General features: G+C 31.0%; 1 protein-coding gene across 1 annotated transcript; it reads right to left on the bottom strand.

Moving 5' to 3' along the window:
- LOC139491623 (NADP-dependent malic enzyme-like) lies at positions 1-19,881 on the bottom strand. The gene is made up of 13 exons (XM_071279405.1): positions 19,526-19,881; positions 17,715-17,837; positions 12,888-13,171; positions 12,343-12,418; positions 11,760-11,921; positions 10,316-10,419; positions 9,360-9,469; positions 7,727-7,824; positions 6,993-7,106; positions 4,923-5,034; positions 2,836-2,978; positions 2,178-2,348; positions 1-1,908 (listed from the first exon to the last, which is right to left on the bottom strand). The coding sequence occupies exons 2-13, from the start codon at positions 17,802-17,804 to the stop codon at positions 1,654-1,656; spliced, it is 1,719 nt and encodes a 572-aa protein (XP_071135506.1). The 5' UTR covers positions 17,805-17,837; positions 19,526-19,881; the 3' UTR covers positions 1-1,653.
- Between the last annotated feature and the right edge of the window lie 1,160 nt (positions 19,882-21,041).

Below are 21,041 nucleotides of genomic sequence, written 5' to 3'. Positions count from 1 at the left end.
TCATAACTACTACATTTATTAACAAAGAAATAATTAATAATAGCTACTAATAACAAAGACAGAGAGGATAATACTACTAATCTGAGAGATCACAGAATATGTATATATATAGAATATCAAATACAATAGAATATCATAAACAAATACTATATATTAGAAATATTCGAACCAATTGTCTTTTTTTGATGAATACACCAAAAAGTGACCAAAGGTAAAAATAAAATATTTGACAAAGGCTTAACATTTCAATAAATATGTTTCATACTGTCTAAATAAAGGGAGGGTTTATACTACTAAAGGAAGTCTGGATGATGACACATTCGGAATGTAATAAAATTAATACATTGTTTGGTCCGTGGTTGCTAAATTATGCCGCCTCAGCACAAAAAGGGTATATATCCATGATATTAACAAATCCATATTGAAACAGATACACATCACAGAAGAAATAGGATGATATGCACACAGCTGCATTTAGAGATTGTGTGATAAACCTAATGATATCTATGTTATCTTATCATCTTATAGTAACAAAATAGTGAACTTTGCCACAAAAGAAAATGTCATGTATGATTTGTCATATGCTGATTATGTGGTAATTATTAACAATTGCTGCACACACTTTTTTTTAAAAAGCAAGAGGAAATGAGACAAAAATAGTAAATTATACATATGCATGATGGAATAAAAGAAGTTGTAGGGTGTAAATAATTAACATAGCAACCCATCATAAACAAAACCATAAATGATAAGGAATTGTGATTGTGAAGTCTTTATGAACATATGGTCTTTGGAATTTGTATTTCTTTATTTTTATTTTTGAAATGTTTATATGCCTTTGGTATTTTTGTAATTCTTTTCAAAAGGTATAAATGCATTGCAGAGAACATTTTTATTCTACATTTAAACTGACAACAACATAAATATTAATCTTTTTTAATTTAAAAACTTCAACAACAAATCAAGTCAATGATTTCAGAATTATCTTCATGAATATTACTACAATAAGCATGAACATTTGAGATTTCTAGAAACAACTTACTTTTGCAGACTTTTTTTGGCATTTAAACATTCTATTTGATTGTGCAGCAATTTATGTTGTCTTTTTTTAAAGCTTTGTTCTTGTATTTATATAAGACCAGCTCCAACTTTGACATAGTCATGATGAAGCACATATATATTATTTTTATACTTGAAAGTTTGTAAAATGAATTGCTAGTCATAATTAGTTGGTTAGCAGTGTTACAATAAAATAAATAAATATTGTTACTGACACTAATACTGCTAAAACAAAATTAATATTTGCAGACTTTGAATTTCAGTTACAAACAAAAACAGACTTAGTTAATTTCATCAAAACATAATGTTCTTACATTAAAGTTGCCACATACAAAACAGTATGTGGCTTGCACATATAAGTTGCAATAGCAAAATGCTGTAAATGTTTGTTTATTTTTCCAGTATCCAGTTTCCACAAAGTAAGTCACAGCATATAAGCTGCTATTAAATTTTCGCTATCTTTTTATAATTTATATTCCTAGTATTTCGCTATATCTAAATGTATTATACATGTTAATCACTTTGAAGATGGTACTATTATTCGTACTTCTGATGTTCTATGGCAACCCAATATCAACTACACTTAACCCAGCATTATAAATTGCTGCCTTTCACTGCCGGCCAGTCATACATCTGTGGTATAAAGCTTTCATAATCTGTACTATACTGGTATGCCCGAATGGATTTATCAATGTCTTCAGGTTCAGGGTACTTTAAAGCTAAACCATTTTTGTAAGCATATTGAGTCAGTCCTACGGCTAACTTTGTAGAAACTTCTCTGATCTTAGATAATGGAGGATACACTCTTCCTTGAGCAAGTTCTTCATCTTTCACCATTTCTGATAACATCTGTAATAAAAAATAGGTTAGTTAGAACTTATTAGTAGAAATACAAAATCTTAAAAGAGGCAGAAATCTGAAACAATTCATGATATAGGTAAATTTCCAGAACTGAAATCGTGCAGACGTTTCCTCCTTTTTTTCTTTCACATGTTTGATATTCATTTTAGTTAAAAACATGTTCAAGAACTGCAAAGTAGAGGTTCATGAACTGTGTCTCATTCATAAGGCTAGTGAAAAATATTTACAAAATTCAAAATAAAAATAGCAATGCATACCTCTGCTGACTTAAGAAATATTTCCTCTGTAACTTTTCTGATGTCACTAAGAATGATAGCCAATGCCAATCCAGGGAAGATATAAGCATTATTTCCTTGGCCAGGTACAAGTGTTTTACCATTAATTGTAACTGCATTGAATGGACTTCCACTGGCAAAAACACATCTTCCCTGAAATAAAACAATCCAATAAATTTAACCATGTCATATGTTAATGAGCTTTTTAGATTTATAAAATCTTGTCATGGGATTGCCAAACTATCCATCAAAGTTTAAATGAAGTGGATGTTAGCAATTTAAGGCAACCAAACAGGCTTCAACAATGAGTAGACCCCATAGTGTAGTCGGCTAAAAATGGCCCCTGACAGGAAAAAATAAGAAACAATTCAATCGAGAAAACTTAGTTCTAAAAATTTGAATAATCAAAAGTAAAATGCTGATCCAGAATATTGATTTTAAGGTTCTCTGATGAGTATCCAACAATATATTTTATCATTAGTCTTAAAGTTTTATAGTCATTCCTCAAATATAATTTGTTAGGTACAGTAGGCATCAAATGCGGTAATCAATTTATCATTCACATCATTTTGATTAATTTTAACATCATAAATCATGTGAGATACTCCATTTCCTACCCTCTGAACTAGTACTTTCTCACCTGTGTAGCTGTATAAGCCTGTTCTGCAGTACATTCAGCTTTACTGGTAGGATTACTCAGGGCAAAGATGATAGGTTTATCATTGACCTCTCCCATAAATTTTAATATTTCTTCTGTGAATGCACCCGTAACTGCTGCTGCCCCTGTTAATAATTATTGTAGAAATACAGTAGACTATTCAAAACAATGCTTAAGGTGGTACCTAATACTACAGGGAGATAACTGTGTAAAATAAGCAGAACGTTTTAATTAAGTTGTGTTGTAAAAGGAATACTAAGTTTCTCAATGATCAAAATTGGTGTTTGTCAAACTGCTATATAACCAGTGTTTTTTTTCTGACAAAACGGTTGGTTCAAAACTTTTGAAATTTTTTCATATTTTTGTTAAAGGGTCAAGGGTCAAAGTACTTTGACCAAATTTTATGATAATTGAACGAGCCGAATAAATTTTAGTGAAAGTGTTGGGTACCACCTCTATATTATTTTTTTTATTTTTTTTTTGCTATTCTCTGACCCTATTTAAAGGATTAGGGGAAGTAAGTGGTATTTTTTGCTGCTTATTGAAAGGTTAACCAAGAAATTAGTCACCATATTGGGTCAATAACAAAAGAAGCTGTTTTCTCCATGAGTACCTGTCTATATGGAACAAATGGTTTCAAGGTGATTAAACAAGGATATTCTACGCCAAGGTATAGAATGCTTTTTGGAACTTTAGCTTTTCAGTGCTCTTTAATTTCATGCAGAAGAAAAGCGACTCTGGCATACATGATTATCATTGATAAGTTTAGTATGATCAATACCCTGGCTCATTGAAATATCACTGACAATAAAACAGGATTTTCACTTAAAAGTTTGCTACCTTTCAGGAAGTTTATCCTTTCAAAATGGGAGATGATAAGTTTGCTTTAATACAAGTCAGAAGTTGTTGTATGTCATCTCTTTGGTGATTTTTGAACATATTGTTTTTTAATCATTTTTTTTTTAACTTTTGTGTGACCTAAGGCCTTGACTTTAGGGAACTGTAAGATGTAAGATAAAATTCACAAATTATGGGTCAGATTATAATAAAAAATAAGGAAACCTTAAATAAGCAACCTCATTTACCCAACAACCTTGTATAAAGTGACCTTATAGTGGTTATATGTTGCCTGCTGGTATAGTTTCTGTTTACTTTCTGGTGTGATTATGTTCTAGCAATATTGTCCCACACAAAACTATTGTTAGTACTCATGACCATAACCTTAGACAATGCAACCTTAGACAATGTGACCTTAGACAATGAAACCTTAGACAATTTGAATCTTTGGCTCATTATTGTGATAAAACTCAATATTGTTACAATCATATAAGAAGCAATTAAGAAAGCACCAGAAAACCACTCTTTTCACGAATTTCAATTTAATTTTAGCAACCTAGAATTTGACCTTTGACATTGTAAACTCATAAATAAAGGGACCTTCTTCTGTTCATATGTGACCATATATCTTAGTCGTATGAAGTATTTCAGTTATAAAGCATCCAGTAAAAAAAATTACTGTATGTCAGAGACAGACAGGGAAAAACTTGACTTTTCCTGTTTCTTTGTTTGGTTAGAATATATTCAAATCAATATTTATGAATATAAAACATTTATTAAACACTTAAAAAGTACGGAATTGAAACAGGATTATTTAACAATGATAAAGCTTTAATTTTTGCAGATATATCAAAAATACTAAAATAGCCCTTTCAATTTTGAAAATGTTAAACTGAGCACTTCTATTGCAAGCAAGCAGGTTATAATGACTAACCAATTATTGCTGTAGATTTTACTGTTTTAATTACTAACCTATAACTGCTGTAGGTTTTACTGTTTTGATTACTAACCTATAACTGCTGTAGGTTTTTACTACATGTATTTTAATGACTAACCTATAACTGCTGTAGGTTTTACTACATGTATTTTAATGACTAACCTATAACTGCTGTAGGTTTTTACTACATGTATTTTAATGACTAACCTATAACTGCTGTAGGTTTTACTACATGTATTTTAATGACTAACCTATAATTGCTGTAGATTTTACTACATGTATTTTAATGACTAACCTATAATTGCTGTAGGTTTTACTGTTTTAATGACTTCTGTTAATGTGCTGATAGGTTTAAAGTCTCGTGCAAATAATTCTTTGTGTCCAGTTACACCACCTGCAGGTCTGTCCTGTAATTTAAAAACTTGGAAGTAAAATAAATTCAAGATGTGGTATGGCTTCCAATGAGACAATTATCCATTTAAAAGACAAAGATATATATATTATTGTTCACAATAACACCATAATTAAGATCAGTTGCCACTTGTCAAAGGTCAACTTTTGAGCAAAAAATTATCATAAGAAAATATTTATGAATTTGTATCCAACTTTACGATTGAATTTGATAAAACCATTCAATAAGTATCCTAGTTCTCCAAAAGTTTTCAGTGTTTAACACTTGGCACTGATATCAGGCAAGCGTTGTTGTGTTCATGCTATTAAGTGAACATCTGAATTTGTTGATTTTAGTTTTTTAAGGGGAAATCAAAATATTCTATAAAAAATTTAATTACTACATGGACATAATTTAAGCAGCATATAACAGCTGAATAATAAGAGAAATTAGGTTTTTTTTTTTGCACTTTTCATGCCAGCTTGTTTTATTCCATAAGAAAGTATTCATTTCTACTCATATTAAAATAAGAAAATGTTAATTTCAAAATGACTGCCAAAGAGAAAAATGATCCACAAGGAATCAAAGGAAATAGATGTCAACCGTATTCATATCATAAAACTAGAGGCACTTAAGAGCCTGTGTCGCTCACCTTGGTCTAAGTGCATATCAAACAAAGGACAAAGATGGATTCATGACAAAAATTGTGTTTTGTCATGAATCCATCTGGTGATGTGTTTGTAGATCTTACCTTACTGGACATTCTTGCTACTTACAATTTGCTCTATCCATAATAAACTTACCCCTTTAGTTACAGAGGAAAATATTTTGTAAAAATTTACAAAAATTGACCAAATTAATGAAAACTGTTAAAAATTGACTATAAAGGGCAATAACTCCTAAAGGGGACAACTGACCAATTTGTTCATGTGACTTACTTGTAGATCTTACTTTGCTAAACCTTATTGCTGTTTACAGTTTATCTCTATAATAGTATTCAAGATAATAACCAAAAACAGTAAAATTTCTTTAAAAAATACCAATAAGGAGGGGGGGCAGCAATCCAACAACCAGTTGTCCAATTCATATGAAATTTACAGGGCAGATAGATCTTGACTTGATAAATAATTTAACCCAGTCAAAATTGCTCTAAAAGCTTTGGTTTTAGAGTTATAAGCCAAAATCTACATTTTACCCCTATGTTCTATTTTTAGCCATTGTCGCCATCTTGGTTGGTTAGCCGGGTCACCAGACACATTTTTTTAACTAGATACACCAATGATGATTTTGGCCATGTGTGGTTAAATTTGGCCAAGTAGTTCTGAGGAGAATATTTTTGTAAAAGATTAAAAAAAAATTAGGAAAAAATTGGTAAAAAATGACTATAAAGGGCAGTAACTCCTTAAGGGGTCAACTGACCATTTTGGCTAGATAAATTATTTTTAGATCTTACTTTGCTGAACATTAATGCTGTTTACAGTTTATTTTTATCTATAATAATATTCAAGATAATAACCAAAAACGGCAACATTTCCTTGCAATTACCAATTCAGGGGAAGCAACCAAACAACCAGTTGTCCTATTCATCTGAAAGTTTCAAGGCAGATAAATTTTGACCTGAACAACAAGGTTACCCCTGTCAGATTTGCTCTGAATGCTTTGGTTTCAGAGATATAAGTCAAAATCTACATTTTACCCCATTGTTCTATTTTTAGCCATGGCGGGCGGCCATCTTGGTTGGTTGGCTTGGTCATTGGACACATTTTAAAACTAGATACCCCAATGATCATTGTGGCCAAGTTTGGTTAAATTTGGCCAAGTAGTTTCAGAGGAGAAGATTTTTGTAAAAGTTTACGGATGCTGGAGCAGGACGACAGATGCCAAGTGATGAGAAAAGCTCACTTGGCCCTTTTGGCCAGGTGAGCTTAAAAAGCAGTTATTTATCCAATAGTTCTCAATTTTTAAACTGCTTACTTTTACAATCAAGCCTTTAGAATCTACCATCCATATTTTTTTCAAACCCTCCTCTTCAGGGATGCCTTTAGCTTTCATTGCCATCACTAGCAAATGGGCTATTCCTAATGATGCCTGAAAAAAAATTATGTGAAAGACAAGTGATCATAGAAAAATAGTAAATAAATCAAATAAATTTCTTGTAAAAAAAAAATCTTCATTAAATATTCTGTAAGTTATAATTTATACATGATTTATTATATCATGATATAAAAATTTACTTGATACAAATGCTCTGAGTTAGGAACAATTATATATTAAAATACTCAATTAATTTTATTGTGTTGTGTAATATGTAGTTCTGTCATTAAAAGAAAGGGATTTAATATATTATAGTTACCTCCCCTTCCCCTTGGAATACAAATACAGTATCTTTAAGTGTTTTCTTGTCATTAAAAGGAAGGGATTTAATATATTATAGTTACCCCCCCCCCCCCCCCCCCCCTTCCCCTTGGAATACAAATACATTATCTTTAAGTGTTTTCTTGTCATTACAAAGGAAGGGATTTAATATATTGTAATTACCTCTCCTGCCCCTTGGAATACAAATACATTATCTTTAAGTGGTTTATTGTCATTAAAAGGAAGGGATTTAATATATTATAGTTACCTCCCCTGCCCCTTGGAATACAAATACATTATCTTTAAGTGTTTTCTTGTCATTAAAAGGAAGGGATTTAATATATTGTAATTACCTCCCCTGCCCCTTGGAATACAAATACATTATCTTTAAGTGGTTTCTTGGTGATTTTGATAGATGACAGGATACCAGCTACTGCAACTGATGCTGTTCCTGTAAAACGAAATACATATATATTTATTCTTATTACATAAAACCCCATCATTGCTTCCAGTAAATGTGATGATAGTATAGTTAATCTAAGAATTCAAATATTGAAAAATATTCAACAAGTGACCAAACAACACATTAATTCATGAATGCCCTTATAAACGTATTGAAACGCCTATTTTTGTATGACATTAGAGAGTTGAAATAACCATGTTTTTTCCATATTGATAAAATTTTAGTAGGTTCTTTTATTTGAATGGGATTTTGAATAAATAAGCATATTTACCTGCGGAAAACGTATATTCACCGCACAAAACATTGCATGTTTTAGGTGTATGATTTGAAACATTTGATGTACAATTGGTTTTGGTAAATAATTGCCATAACATACATTTCTCTCGGAATATGGAATAAAACAATTACTGTCTTTTGTTTCGGTAAATATGTGGTTTAATTGACTTTTGACAAACTGATATTCAAGCTGGCTGTTGGCCTCAGTGAATATCAGTTTTTCAAAAGTCAATAAAACTACTTATTTACCTCATCAAAAGACAGTAATTGTACATTATTTCACACGTGAAATTATCAGTTTTTATTTAACTGGGAAATAAATGTAATTCATAGCAACTAATTTAGTTATATCATTTAAATTCAGTATAGAAAGAATCTGCTATTTTACTTTAAAAGACCTTGTGGTCATGAAAATTTGAGCATGATTTGCAAACTCAGATTCAGAAATCTACCTGTCGAAATCCTGGATTTAATGTTTCAAGCTCAGACTGTATTACTGAGTAAAATTTGATGAGCAAAGACCCTATAATCATGTAGTTTCTCGAAACAGACTAGTCCTGAATATGTATGAATTATATCTCATGAATGATATCCAATAGAATCACAGATTACAAAACAATCATAATGACCTGAACGAGACTTCAAGAAACACTGTACTTTTTAGTATTGTATTTCAGAACAAGAATGTGTCCAAAGTACACGGATGCCCCACTCGCACTATCCTTTTTCATGTTCCATGGACCATGAAATTGGGTAATAATCTAATTTGGCATTAAAATTAGAAAGATTATACTATAGGGAACATATTGTACTAAGTTTCAAGTTGATTGGACTTCAATTTCATCAAAAACTACCTCGACCAAAAACTTTAACCTGAAACGCCCACTTTCATTTTCTATGTTTAGTGGACCGTGAAATTGGGGTCAAAAGTCTAATTTGGCTTTAAAATTAGAAAGATCATATCATAAGCAACAAGTGTACTAAGTTTCAAGTTGATTGGACTTCAGCTTCATCAAAAACTACCGTAACCAAAAACTTTAACCTGAACTGATGCACAGACGACCGGACGGACGAACAAATGGAGCCACAGACCAGAAAACATAATACCCCTCTAGTATTGTAGGTGGGGCATAATAAAAATATAATGAAAAGTTTCAGAAAGTGTGGCATCTAAAAAATATTACAAGTCATTTGGGAATTGTTGCAAATAAAGTTTCATAAGCCATAATGACACAAATTTGACTTACCTTGAATATCATCATTGAATGTACAAAAGTCATGTCTGTATTTTTCAAGGAACCTAAAAGCATTGTGATTGCCAAAATCTTCAAACTGTACCAAAACATCTCTTCCAAATCTGAAAAATTAATTAAACAAATTGTAAAAAACAAGCAACAAAAGTAAAAGTTAGCAGATTTAAGGTAATCATGTTTTGAAACTTAGTTGAAACAGGCAACTTTTTTATTTTGAAGTTTAACTTGGCAAAAATGAGAAACTTTTTGATTTTGAAACTTAAAAGTCACACAACATTAAAAGAAAGCGAGTTTTTATAAGGGGAGATAATTCAACATTAATTTTACAAGTTTAATTTTAGTGTCTTTTGTATGTTTTACATGAATCATTTGTTTCAGATAAAACTTTAATGAAGAATTTAGACTATTTTATCCATGTAAATCGTGCAATCTTTAATTAACTATTGCTTTATCTATTATCCAGTCAGATTTATTTTCTTACTATTTTAAAAATTCTGGACTTTACATTTAATTTAAATGAACAAAACAATTCAAATGAAATTGTAAAAACAAGAATGTGTTCATAGTACACAGATGCCCCACTCGCACTATCATTTTCTTTATGTTCAGATGACTGTGAAATTGGGGTCAAAACTCTAATTTGGCATTTTAAGATCATATCATAGGGAACATGTGTACTTAAAGTTTCAAGTTGATTGGACTTCAACTTCATCAAAAAGACAACAACTGCCTTGACCAAAAACTGAAGCGGGACAGACGGATGGACAAACAGAAGAACAGATCAAGGATGCACAGACCAGAAAGCATAATGCCCATAAATGAGGCATAAAAATATTTGATATTTATCCCAAGATTGAATAATTTATGAATATGCATATATATATATTATCATAAACAACTTAATCAACTGTAAAAGATTAAAAGTATATTAATTTCAAAACAGCCTTTACCTTTTTACAACTGCGTCCATGAACTCATCAATAAATTCATCATATTGTGGACCATTATCCCTCCTCATTCTTAGGCCAGTGTAGAGAGGATCTTTTAGGAGACTCTTTTAACAAAAAAAAGAAAATAATTATATAAAACATACTTATTCTTTTTTAACTAATTGATATATTTTGCATATCATGCTTCTTAAGGGGCGACATCAAAAGTTAGATGTAGGATGAAAAACTTTATTCAAATAGTTTTTTCACTGATCCCCTAACCCCCTCAACTTAATATGGGAAAAATTGATTGGCCATAAGTCTATATATAAAATCGATGTCTATTTAACAAAACTTGCAGCAATTTTGACCCCCACCCCAAACTATTTGAATTAAGTTTTTTATCCTTCATTGATTTTTCGATGTTGTCCCTAAGTGATATGGGATTTTCACAGACAAGTAGAAAGAGAATGTATGAGCCTATATCATTGATGTTGCATTGGAAAACAGCGATAATAGATTATCAATGTTTCAAACTTGAGGATGTTTTACACTACATTTTATAATAATAATGTCCTTTTATGAGATTGAAGTTGAGAAGCTATTAACCCACTTAAAATCATTCCAGAGAAAAAATAAAACAATGCCAATTCTCAATTCAATGTTATTTCTTAATCAAATATCAATTATGTGTTTCAATCTTATTAACTGATTGTTGGTTGTTTAACACCCAGTGTATGTTTCAGTTAAAAATAGCAATCATATATAAAACTGAAATTCCTGACAAAACTAAAAGATTGTGTTCATAAACTAAGGAAAAATATAAAAAAAATACTTAATTTTTATTAGTATTTTTATCACAAAATATATTATGATTACATATTTCAGCTAAAAATTTGATTTATCTCCCCTTGCACAATTATCTGCTTTAGCCATGATTTGAAAAGTGTTTATTTTTTTGTAGGTCAAGAATTAAATAAAAAGAAATTATGCTGTTATCCTTGGTTTAAGAATCCATTTTTTCTTTTATTTTGGGACTTTCTTCATCATTTGATATATATTTCACATTTACTGACGAGAAATTTTCAAATTTGTGCACATGTAATTTACCCTGTTATTCAGCAGTAGTTTTTTTTTAATTTGTTTTATTAATAATTGCTCATTGATCATAAATTAGGCTGTTGGTTTTCCAGTTAGAATAGTTTGATATTTTATAATGCTGTTGTCTTTTATAGCTTACTACATGTAAATGGGATCCGTTTTTGTTTGTTTTTTGGCTAAAAAATTGAGTACCACTGTGTGACTGCCACATAGATGTTAACATCCTTGTACTGTGGTCCCTGGCAGATAGTTCTCTCATTAGCAATTATACAAATGCCATATTGCTTTATTTTCATATAGGATGCATCTTTTACCATTTTCTTATTTCATACTCTACCAGAACAAACTATTTATATTGTCCTACCTCATTATTTGTTCCTACATCTAGTAATATTGGCAGACATTGATGTGGTTGTATTCCAGCTAATGCTGTGTAGAGTGACAGCTTTCCAACTGGTATACCCATACCATAACATCCTAGATCTCCTAAACCTAATATTCTCTCTCCATCTGTTACTACTATTGCCTGTTTTGGAAATAAACACAAATCATTTGGAAGACTTTTTCTCAATAAATTAAATTTAGCTACATTATATGTAATGTCAATATTGTAGCATAAAATGTAACGGAATGAGTTTAACAAATAATAAAAACTCATTTTAATTTCTGATACTTTGTGTAGCAGTATTTCCCTATAGCATTTAGGAGTAGATATCCTTTATAAAGGGTTGCATTTTACAGCATATCAAAAGGTTATTTTAACTAATATACTAATAGCTTTTAGGCAATGTTGATCTTGTTGTTTGTTGATCTGTTTAAGGTCATTTTAAATTTTATATTCTCAGCATAAGATTTTAATATTTGGTCTGTAATAATTATCTAAAAAAGTTATTTGAAAAATTTGGAGTAGTAACACAAATATTTGCATAGCCATACATTGTACAAACCTTCACATCGTCTATAGGCCAGTTACACATTACATCATACACATGTCCTTTGTCATTTATTGTGATATACAGTCCTCTGAAATCAAATAAATAATATATTATATGTACATGTAAGAATTTTCCAAATCTGTTCCAATCTAATATGTAAAACTCTGTCATATTTTTCTAACATTGCAAAAAAAAAAATTTCCTGTTTATAAATCAAGTAATGTAAAAAATAAATGAAGAATGTGTCCATGGATGGACAAAGAAATGTACAGATAGACAAAGGTAACACTTATTGCCTCCCTCTGGTGGAGGCAGACATAGAAAAGATGAATTGAGGGTAGCATGAATTTTTTTCAACCTCCTGCTTGAAATGGCCCCTATTTCAGAATTCCACTATTGTGCTGATTGTATTGTATGTATTTTTGGTTAATAACAGGTTATCAAACATATGCATACAGAAAATAACAAAATCTGAGCTCCATATTAAAATTTTCTATTGCTTGTAATATAGTCATCTTTGTATTTTATCTTATCAAAAGACACTAATTCATAAATACCTTGGTTTTCTGAAAATTAGGCCATACTTCAAACAAGCTAAACCAACAGTTGGTGTATAAATAATAGGCATCATCAATTCTGTGTGTTCACTGACCACTCTGTAAAACAATTTCTCGTTCCTGTCCTGAAGAGCCATCAGATAAATGTATCGGTCAAGGTCGTTCTGCCAGCGATTAAAGTTCTCCATAATGGTGATTACTTGTTCTGGTTGGTCCATCACTCTGGGAGGTAACAAACCATGAACACCAAGGATTTGTCTCTCTTGTAGAGTGAATGCCATACCCTGAAATATATATGACACTGGAATCAGAATATTCAAATTTTACATAGATTTAGAAATATTGCGGAGTCTGCATCGCTCACCTTGTAAAATATGATATATAGATATTTACTTAAATACCTTTATTCATTCAGTTATTTTTGCTTGTAACAATTAATTTCCTATGTAGTGCCAATTTAAAGGGTTTTGCATTGATGATCATTATTACTTTCTTGTAGATCCAATCTTGCTGAATATTTATTCTTTTTAAGTTTTTCTCTATAGTTTTTGACCCCAATTTTAATATCTTGTGCCTTTTGTGGTGAAGATCTTTTGGCTGTGAAATGTCTCCCTTTATCTTAAATATCTTGGGGTCTACTGAATATTTTGTTAATGAGGACTTATTTAAAAGGAGTAGGTTCAGTAAGACCCCTTTTTGGCCCCAAAATATAGCAGTTTTACAAAATTGTTAAAATGTATACTTTTAGTGATTTATTGGACAGTAGAATGCTTCTGCTACATAAATATGGGCTGTTTTTGACAATACGATGTTCATATATAGAGTACTAGCACCATTAAGTCATGCTAAATTACTGAAATCTTCACAATTGTAACATTTTGGTTAAATTTTAGACGGTTTCCGTGTAAAAAGAAAGTGGCCGCATTCATGTTCATCCAAAATATTTAAATGTAAGTTGTATTTGATGATAATTCATAACATATTTAAAGGTTGAGGATGAACACGGATGCGGCCACGTTCATTTTTTACAAAAACCATCTCAAATGTGACATTTTTCAGCATATTTGGTAGATTTTTCATATTTGAGCTTGAATCGGAGCGTTTTTAATGGCTAAATTAGTTAAAATCTTTCACATAAATTAATTGAATCAAATAAAATAGACACTTAAGTGTTTAAAAAGTGGTCAACATCTTTCGCCAGATGAACCTGACATTTGAGGCCAAAATTGGTCCTTACCGGACCTACTCCTTTGTACTTGTAGATCTATATGTAATTTGCCAAAAGACTACATAGAATTTTTCTATTAAGTCTGTAAGAATACAGACCATTGTTTTTTCCATCTACAACTTTTAATAGGATAGTTTTCCTAAAACAAAATCGTGTTTATACACTTCGTCAAAAAGTGCATATCTTTCATTTTAGCCGTGAATTGGACAAAATGAAATAAGTATATGCATTACCCTAACAAAAGAATATTTTGAAAAATGTAGTCTTGGACCCGAGTCTAAGATTTGCCTCACATTCAAACTCATAGGGCTAAGTCTGTTAAGAAGTACACATAAAACTGATTTTTGTCCTTTTGTAACATATATGAAGGTTTAAATATTAATTACCGGTATATTGACACTGTCTGTCCGATATGTAAACTTTAAACATCATTTTTCTCTTTCTCAGTGACAAAAAAATGAGATATCTGACACGAACTCAATTATATGTATACAATGTACTAGCTTATGACTATAATTGAACTACATATATATACATGTATATATTTAAAAATAGCAGACAAAACTTTCAAAAAAATAAATGTTCAGCTAACATTGCTGACATGGCTAATGAAAGTTAAACTGACTGATTCATGACAGATCACTTTATTTTAGAATTAAACATAGCCAACGATTTATTGCTTTGCCAGTCCAATAATTACTTTCTCAAGTGCTAAGTATCAAATTATTTATTTTAGTATTGAATGGCCAAAGAAAATCAATTTTTAAAAGATTTTCACATTTTTTGGTGGCCATGTTAAACAAGGTGAATGCATTTAATTGAGACATCAATTGCTTGATGCATTGATTTTAAATAATTTTGGAATATAAAGTAATATAATTGGTCTTCAACAAATAATAAACTAATTTTTACTGAACTCTAAATACTATAAAATTAAGAAGTTTTGTATCATCTGATTAACTAGTTTAAAGACAATTCTTCTTATATTTTGTTATTTCTAGATTTTCTTGCTATCAATTTATTGACAAAATAGCCAAGAAAATTTCAATTGACCAGTATTAAACAGTGTTGACCACTGTGTATTGACCAGGTCGGTAAATACCATTGGTAAAATATTGGGGGCAGAAATTAAATTTTCTTGATTAATATTATTTCTATTTCTAGACAAAATCTATATCCTGATTTTAACTTTATAATTATATGTTTAATATACATGATATATGTTATCATTTATGCATGAACTTGTTATTACATATTAATATTCAACCCTACCTTAGTAACAGATATATGTTTAGTTTATTATTTATCAAATTTACCATGCTATCAATGGAAATTACACCAATTCAAATAAACATCTCTATAATTATCTACTGCCTAAAAAAACCTAGTTAAATTCTATAAAAATTCTGTTTTCTTATTCTTTTTGAAAAAAAGGAGGGGCAATAAAACAAGAGCTAGTTTGGTATATTAAATCATTTGTTTGCCTAATGAAGACTGAAGCATGTATACCAGAACTTTCCCTTCTCCTCCAATTTGCACCTGCACCAAATCTGATCATATATGCTAAATTATGTACATGGATACCATTACATTCTTTTGGATATAGATCTAGACATATGTCATGGTGTGTTATTTGGCTTACATTTGTGTTAGTGTTATTTTGGATAAAAAATATGTTTTATTTTAAGAAAGAAAATTTTATGTTTGTATTTAGTAAAATTTTATTTAATGTGTTTATTTAATTTTACCTATGCTGTGGCATTAGTACTCAAAATGTCACAGTTTGCTCAAAGCACTTTATTTTGAAATATTAATTGTAATTAGCATATATGTCACTTTGAAAGTTTAAGATTTTATCAAAACATTATAGGATTAGGCTTTGTTAATTAATGTCTATTTTTGCTAATGAGAGTATTATTAACGTGTCGGGACAAGTTGAGTTATTTCGGATTTTAGTATAAATATTGTTGGGAAATTTTGTAAAGGCAGTCAGTGTTTCGGAAGCGTAACCTCACACTACTCATGTCATTATACTGGACCTATAAGACTGTCTACCAGTCTACCAGTTACCGTGTAGTGTGAGACAAAATTTATCTCCGACTCATAATTTAACTTTAGAAAATTATACTTTTGAGAAACTTTTATTTTGAGACTTTTACATTCTGAAATTGATATTAAGTACATTTTATGATTTAGTAATTTTGGCATTTATTTTATATTTTACATTTTTAAAGAGAAATAGTTTTACTTTGGATTTGTTAAGATAAGATAAGATAAGAAATTTTATTTTAAGTCGGGTTACATTAAATACAAACATAAGCTCTGTAGAGCTTTTTGCCGACATTAATAACAATAACAACACACATATTAAGATACATAAAACACACATATGAGACATACAAAAGATAGCTATATTGCAAGTAAAAAGTTCATAAATAAAAAGCATAGCACATGCAAGCAAAGCACTAAAACTGTAACATAAGCACATGCAAAGCATTTTTTTTGAATTGATACTCTGTACTTTAATTAGATTATTATTATTTGGCATTGTTTATTGATTGATTTGTTATCATTCATTTAAATCGTTATCGTTAATTAAATTATGAAAACCTTCCTTGCGTTTTAGCTATGCCTATCAGAACATTAAGTCTAGCGATAGACTGACCCCCTGTCCCTTGGTTCCAGCACATACGAGTTAGCTCCCCCTTATCTAACAGTGCTCTCGAGTGGACCTTGGTGACACATACTTGTATACAATTTTTTACATGTACATTTTTCAGCTTTTTTTCCCTACAAATTAAAATTATGATGCAACATTTTGCAGAACTTATATGATTTTATGTATATATAATGGCAGACAAATTTGCCTACAAATGAACATTTTATACTCTTGGCAAGTCTTGCTTATTATGGAAACAGGAAAATCTAATGGCTAATTGTTAAACATGTTAAACAGGGTTTAGTGACATGCAAGTACATATAAGTCAGATACAGACAGGACATATTGAACTATTGAACCATATCTTGTTTATCTATTGACCATTTGGACATAAGAATGACCTAGAAAATTGACACACTGATTAAATTATATCATTAAATATTATGATACCAGCCTAGAGGGGGGATAGGAGGGGTCTTGATCCCGAAATCCCGGACTTGAAAAAACGAAATCCCGAGGTCCCGAATTTAAATAAAGCAAATCCTGACATCCCGAAATCCGAAAAAAAGGATTCCCGATCCCGAAAGGGTCAATCCCGAAATCCCGAGCTTAAAAACACCCGATCCCGGAGTCCCGATAAAGGTCCTATCCCCCCTCAGCCTAGCCCTAGCAATATATTAAAGTGGTCATTGTTAATTTTACTGATGCATTTAAATTCAATATCGGTTCATGTTTCTTGTTTTTCAACAATATAAGCATAACAATATAACATTTGTTCTTATAGTTCCATTCATTTTTTTTGCAAATTCATCTCGGATGATATTTTTAAAAGTCAAAATTGAGAACAAGAATGTTTAAAGGGTATTTTGCAATTGCCATTGCAATAAGCGACTGATAAAAAAGAAAACTTCCGCATTAAACACAGAATATTATATTGTACCTTATTTAAAAGAGGGTCTCTCAACAAATCAACCCCTCTGACCCTGGGTCGGGCAATTTTTTCATCTGTAGCAGACGCATTTTTGTCCATGTTGTTTGTAAAATCAGCTGGAAATACTGCCCTCTGGAAATAAAGAACAGATAACTCATTTCCCGCGAATTTTGTAACATTTATCATAACCTAGTACCATGACTATCTTAACACAATAGTACCACAGGAATAAATATTACAGTATATGTTTCTAACAGAATAAATGGTATAGAATATTTGTTCCAACAGGAAAAGATATTATGACAATGTTTACAAATAACGAAGTTTCCATTAGAACTTCTGTTAGGCCAAGGTTTTATCTAACAATACAAATCCTTGGTTAGTCGGAACAAATTATACGTTGACACTGACGATGGTTTGAATATAGGGTCTACAGAGCAGAGAATAACTGAGGGCAAAAAGTATAGGTCCTACACTGAAAAAATATGATCTACAAAAATAAATATTTACGGCACACATAAATGAAAGGTCACTGATAGCTTACCATATAACAAAGGTCGTTTTGCATAATTTTAATGTCCAATCTTATCTTTTCTGTAAGATGTTTTGGATACTGTTGTTTGTTCATTACTAGTATATATATATTTTTTTGCCTTCGGTGCTGCCCTTCTTTTTTTCAAAGTTAATTTGTTTCTACTTTTCAGTGTTTTTTCATCATTTATTTCCCTTATATCTTTTCTTTATGTTTAGTTATTTTCGAAAAAAAGAAGGAGATGTGAGTACATGTACGTCAACGAGACGGCAACCAACTTCAACAAAAGCCATTATGAGAGGGCAACCCACGAAAGACAGGTCACGTGTTTATACAAAATTCAAGCCAGCCAAAATGGTCCACAGTGTCAGATGTCAAACTAGTAAAAGTCGTGCATACCAGAGTTAACAGAAACAATCAAACTGATATCTTGGATTAAAATTGATCAATTTTTTATTTCCAGAAATGTTCTTGGAAATTTTTACAACCGGACTCGTAAACTTAAAAATGCCAACATAGCTAAGTAACAAAATAGACTGTTTTTATAACTGTGCTGTGCCGTGAAACCCATGCTTAGAATGGTGACATAAATGCACTAGGTGTCACGTAGATGAATTTATCTTGTAAATTGATATGAAGATAAAGTATACTATTCAGGAGATCGTGTTTTTTTCTTTCATCGGCTTTAATTCATCCCTGCCGGCGCTCAAAGCAACTGTTCAAATCTATCGTTATTAGAAGTAAATAACTTTGACAGGGACCCCGGTTTCGATTCCCGACTGGTACATTGTTGCGTATATCTTGAAAGGAAAATCAAGCCCAGCTAGCTGTTATATTCGGCATCTAAACTGAAATTTCCGCGTTAAATAAAAAGGACCACTATGACAAGCCTTTTCAACACAAGATTTACTGTATAAAATACGCATTTGTGCAATGTATACATCATATATATTAAGATTCAACCTTGAAATAAAAAATATAAAATCCGACAAGAATTGTATACATAAACGTATTTTGGTAATTAAATAGATATAGGAAGATGTGGTATGAGTGCCAATGTGACAACTCTCCATCCAAGTAACAATTTATAAAAGTAAACCATTATATGTCAAGGTCTTCAACATGGAGCCATTGGCTTACACCGCACAGCAATGGGCCCCAACAATTACTCGTGTAAACCCATTCAAACAGGAAAACCAAAGGTCTAATATATATAAAAACGAGAGACGAGAAACACTTTATATGAATCAGAATATCGCATCTCTAGCTACCAAAACTGACAACTAACCTTGATCAATGCTGCTCCGATTTATATCCCGTGTCTCCTTTACTTTATTTTTTACACAGTCGATGACTAAACAGTTTTTAAATTTATACAACAGATTGCATGACTATAAACTATAAAGATACCACTGTAAGATGGACGGATACTCTCAAGTGTCCAGGAAATACTTTTCACGGTAAACTGTGACAGACTGAAGTAAAATTGAATAATTTACAATATACGATTGTTAATTTATATAAACTTCCTTACTATTATTCATTGAAATCATAATTTACATCAACTATTACATTAAGGAAAACTTTACTAAAACCATGATTTACATCAAATAAAATTTACTGAATTCAGTATATATACAACAAATATTACAACAAAGAAAAACGAACGAGGGTGTCTGTGGAAAGGAATGAGAATTGTCCTTCATTTCTGCATTCTTTATATGTATAGGCTAATTTTTGTTTATTTTTCCCGCTATGTTTTGCCTATTATTCTCTTTTCTTTATAAATCAGCACCCCATTATTCTGTACTCTTCCGCCGGTATTTGGTCCATATTACTGTTATACTTTTTTAAATTTTCGTCCGTCCGATATTCTCTGTTCTGTGACCCTCTATACAGACCCTTGATAATCATGAATATAAATGAAGTTATCTCGCTTTATCCAGTTCTTACAATGAAATTTGGCTATAGAAGGTCCCGAAATGATTCATTTTGATCAGTGCATCTCCGTTTTGTTTGTTAATAAATTTTTATATAAGATCCTAAATTGTAAATAATTGTATGCACACACCCTATTTTGGCCAAAAGTGCATCAGAAATAATGACCATTACTTGCGACAACCATGCAAATGGCATAATATTGAGCAGAATACTTCAAATCGAGTTTGGCTTTGACCTTACCATCACAGATACAAGTCTAACATTTTCAAAGAAAGTGTGTTTCCACAATTCTGCTAATTTCAGAATATTATAAATTTTTGTTAGCATCTGTCTGTCTGCCATGTCGCCATTACTTTTGCTATCTTTTGTCTGTCCGGCATGTCACCATTAATTACAACTATGACGTTACCGTGATTTTTAACCCAAACGTAGGTTCTTGAAATTTACATGACTCACCGGTTCCCTTAAATTGTCTTTTTGAAGAAAGAAAAAGCATGTTGGGTATGAAAGAAAAAAGGAGTTTTTGCGACACGTTAGATTTGTTACTTATCAAGTTTTCTTTTAACGTGTGGACAGCGTATAACACACCTGCAAGCGATCCAAACCCGAAACTGTTTTTGTTAGATATATTTCTATGTGTATCCTTCTGATGAGTTAACCGTGCCTTTTTCAACTGATTTCTATAGTTGGTTCTTATGTTGTTCTAATACACCACTACTCAGAGTTAGGGGAAAGGTTTGAGATCCCGCAAACATTTTTGACCCCACCACATTCTGTATGTCTGTGTCTGTCCCAAGTCATTAGTCTATAATTAAGTGGTTGTCGTTTGTTAATTGATGCATGTGTTACATATTTGTATTTGT

This window comes from Mytilus edulis, chromosome 10 (assembly GCF_963676685.1).
Source record: "Mytilus edulis chromosome 10, xbMytEdul2.2, whole genome shotgun sequence".
In the NCBI taxonomy this organism is placed as follows: Eukaryota; Metazoa; Mollusca; class Bivalvia; order Mytilida; family Mytilidae; genus Mytilus; species Mytilus edulis.
The sequence above is the reverse complement of the archived record's forward strand: the minus strand, read 5'-3'. Positions and strand labels throughout refer to the sequence as shown.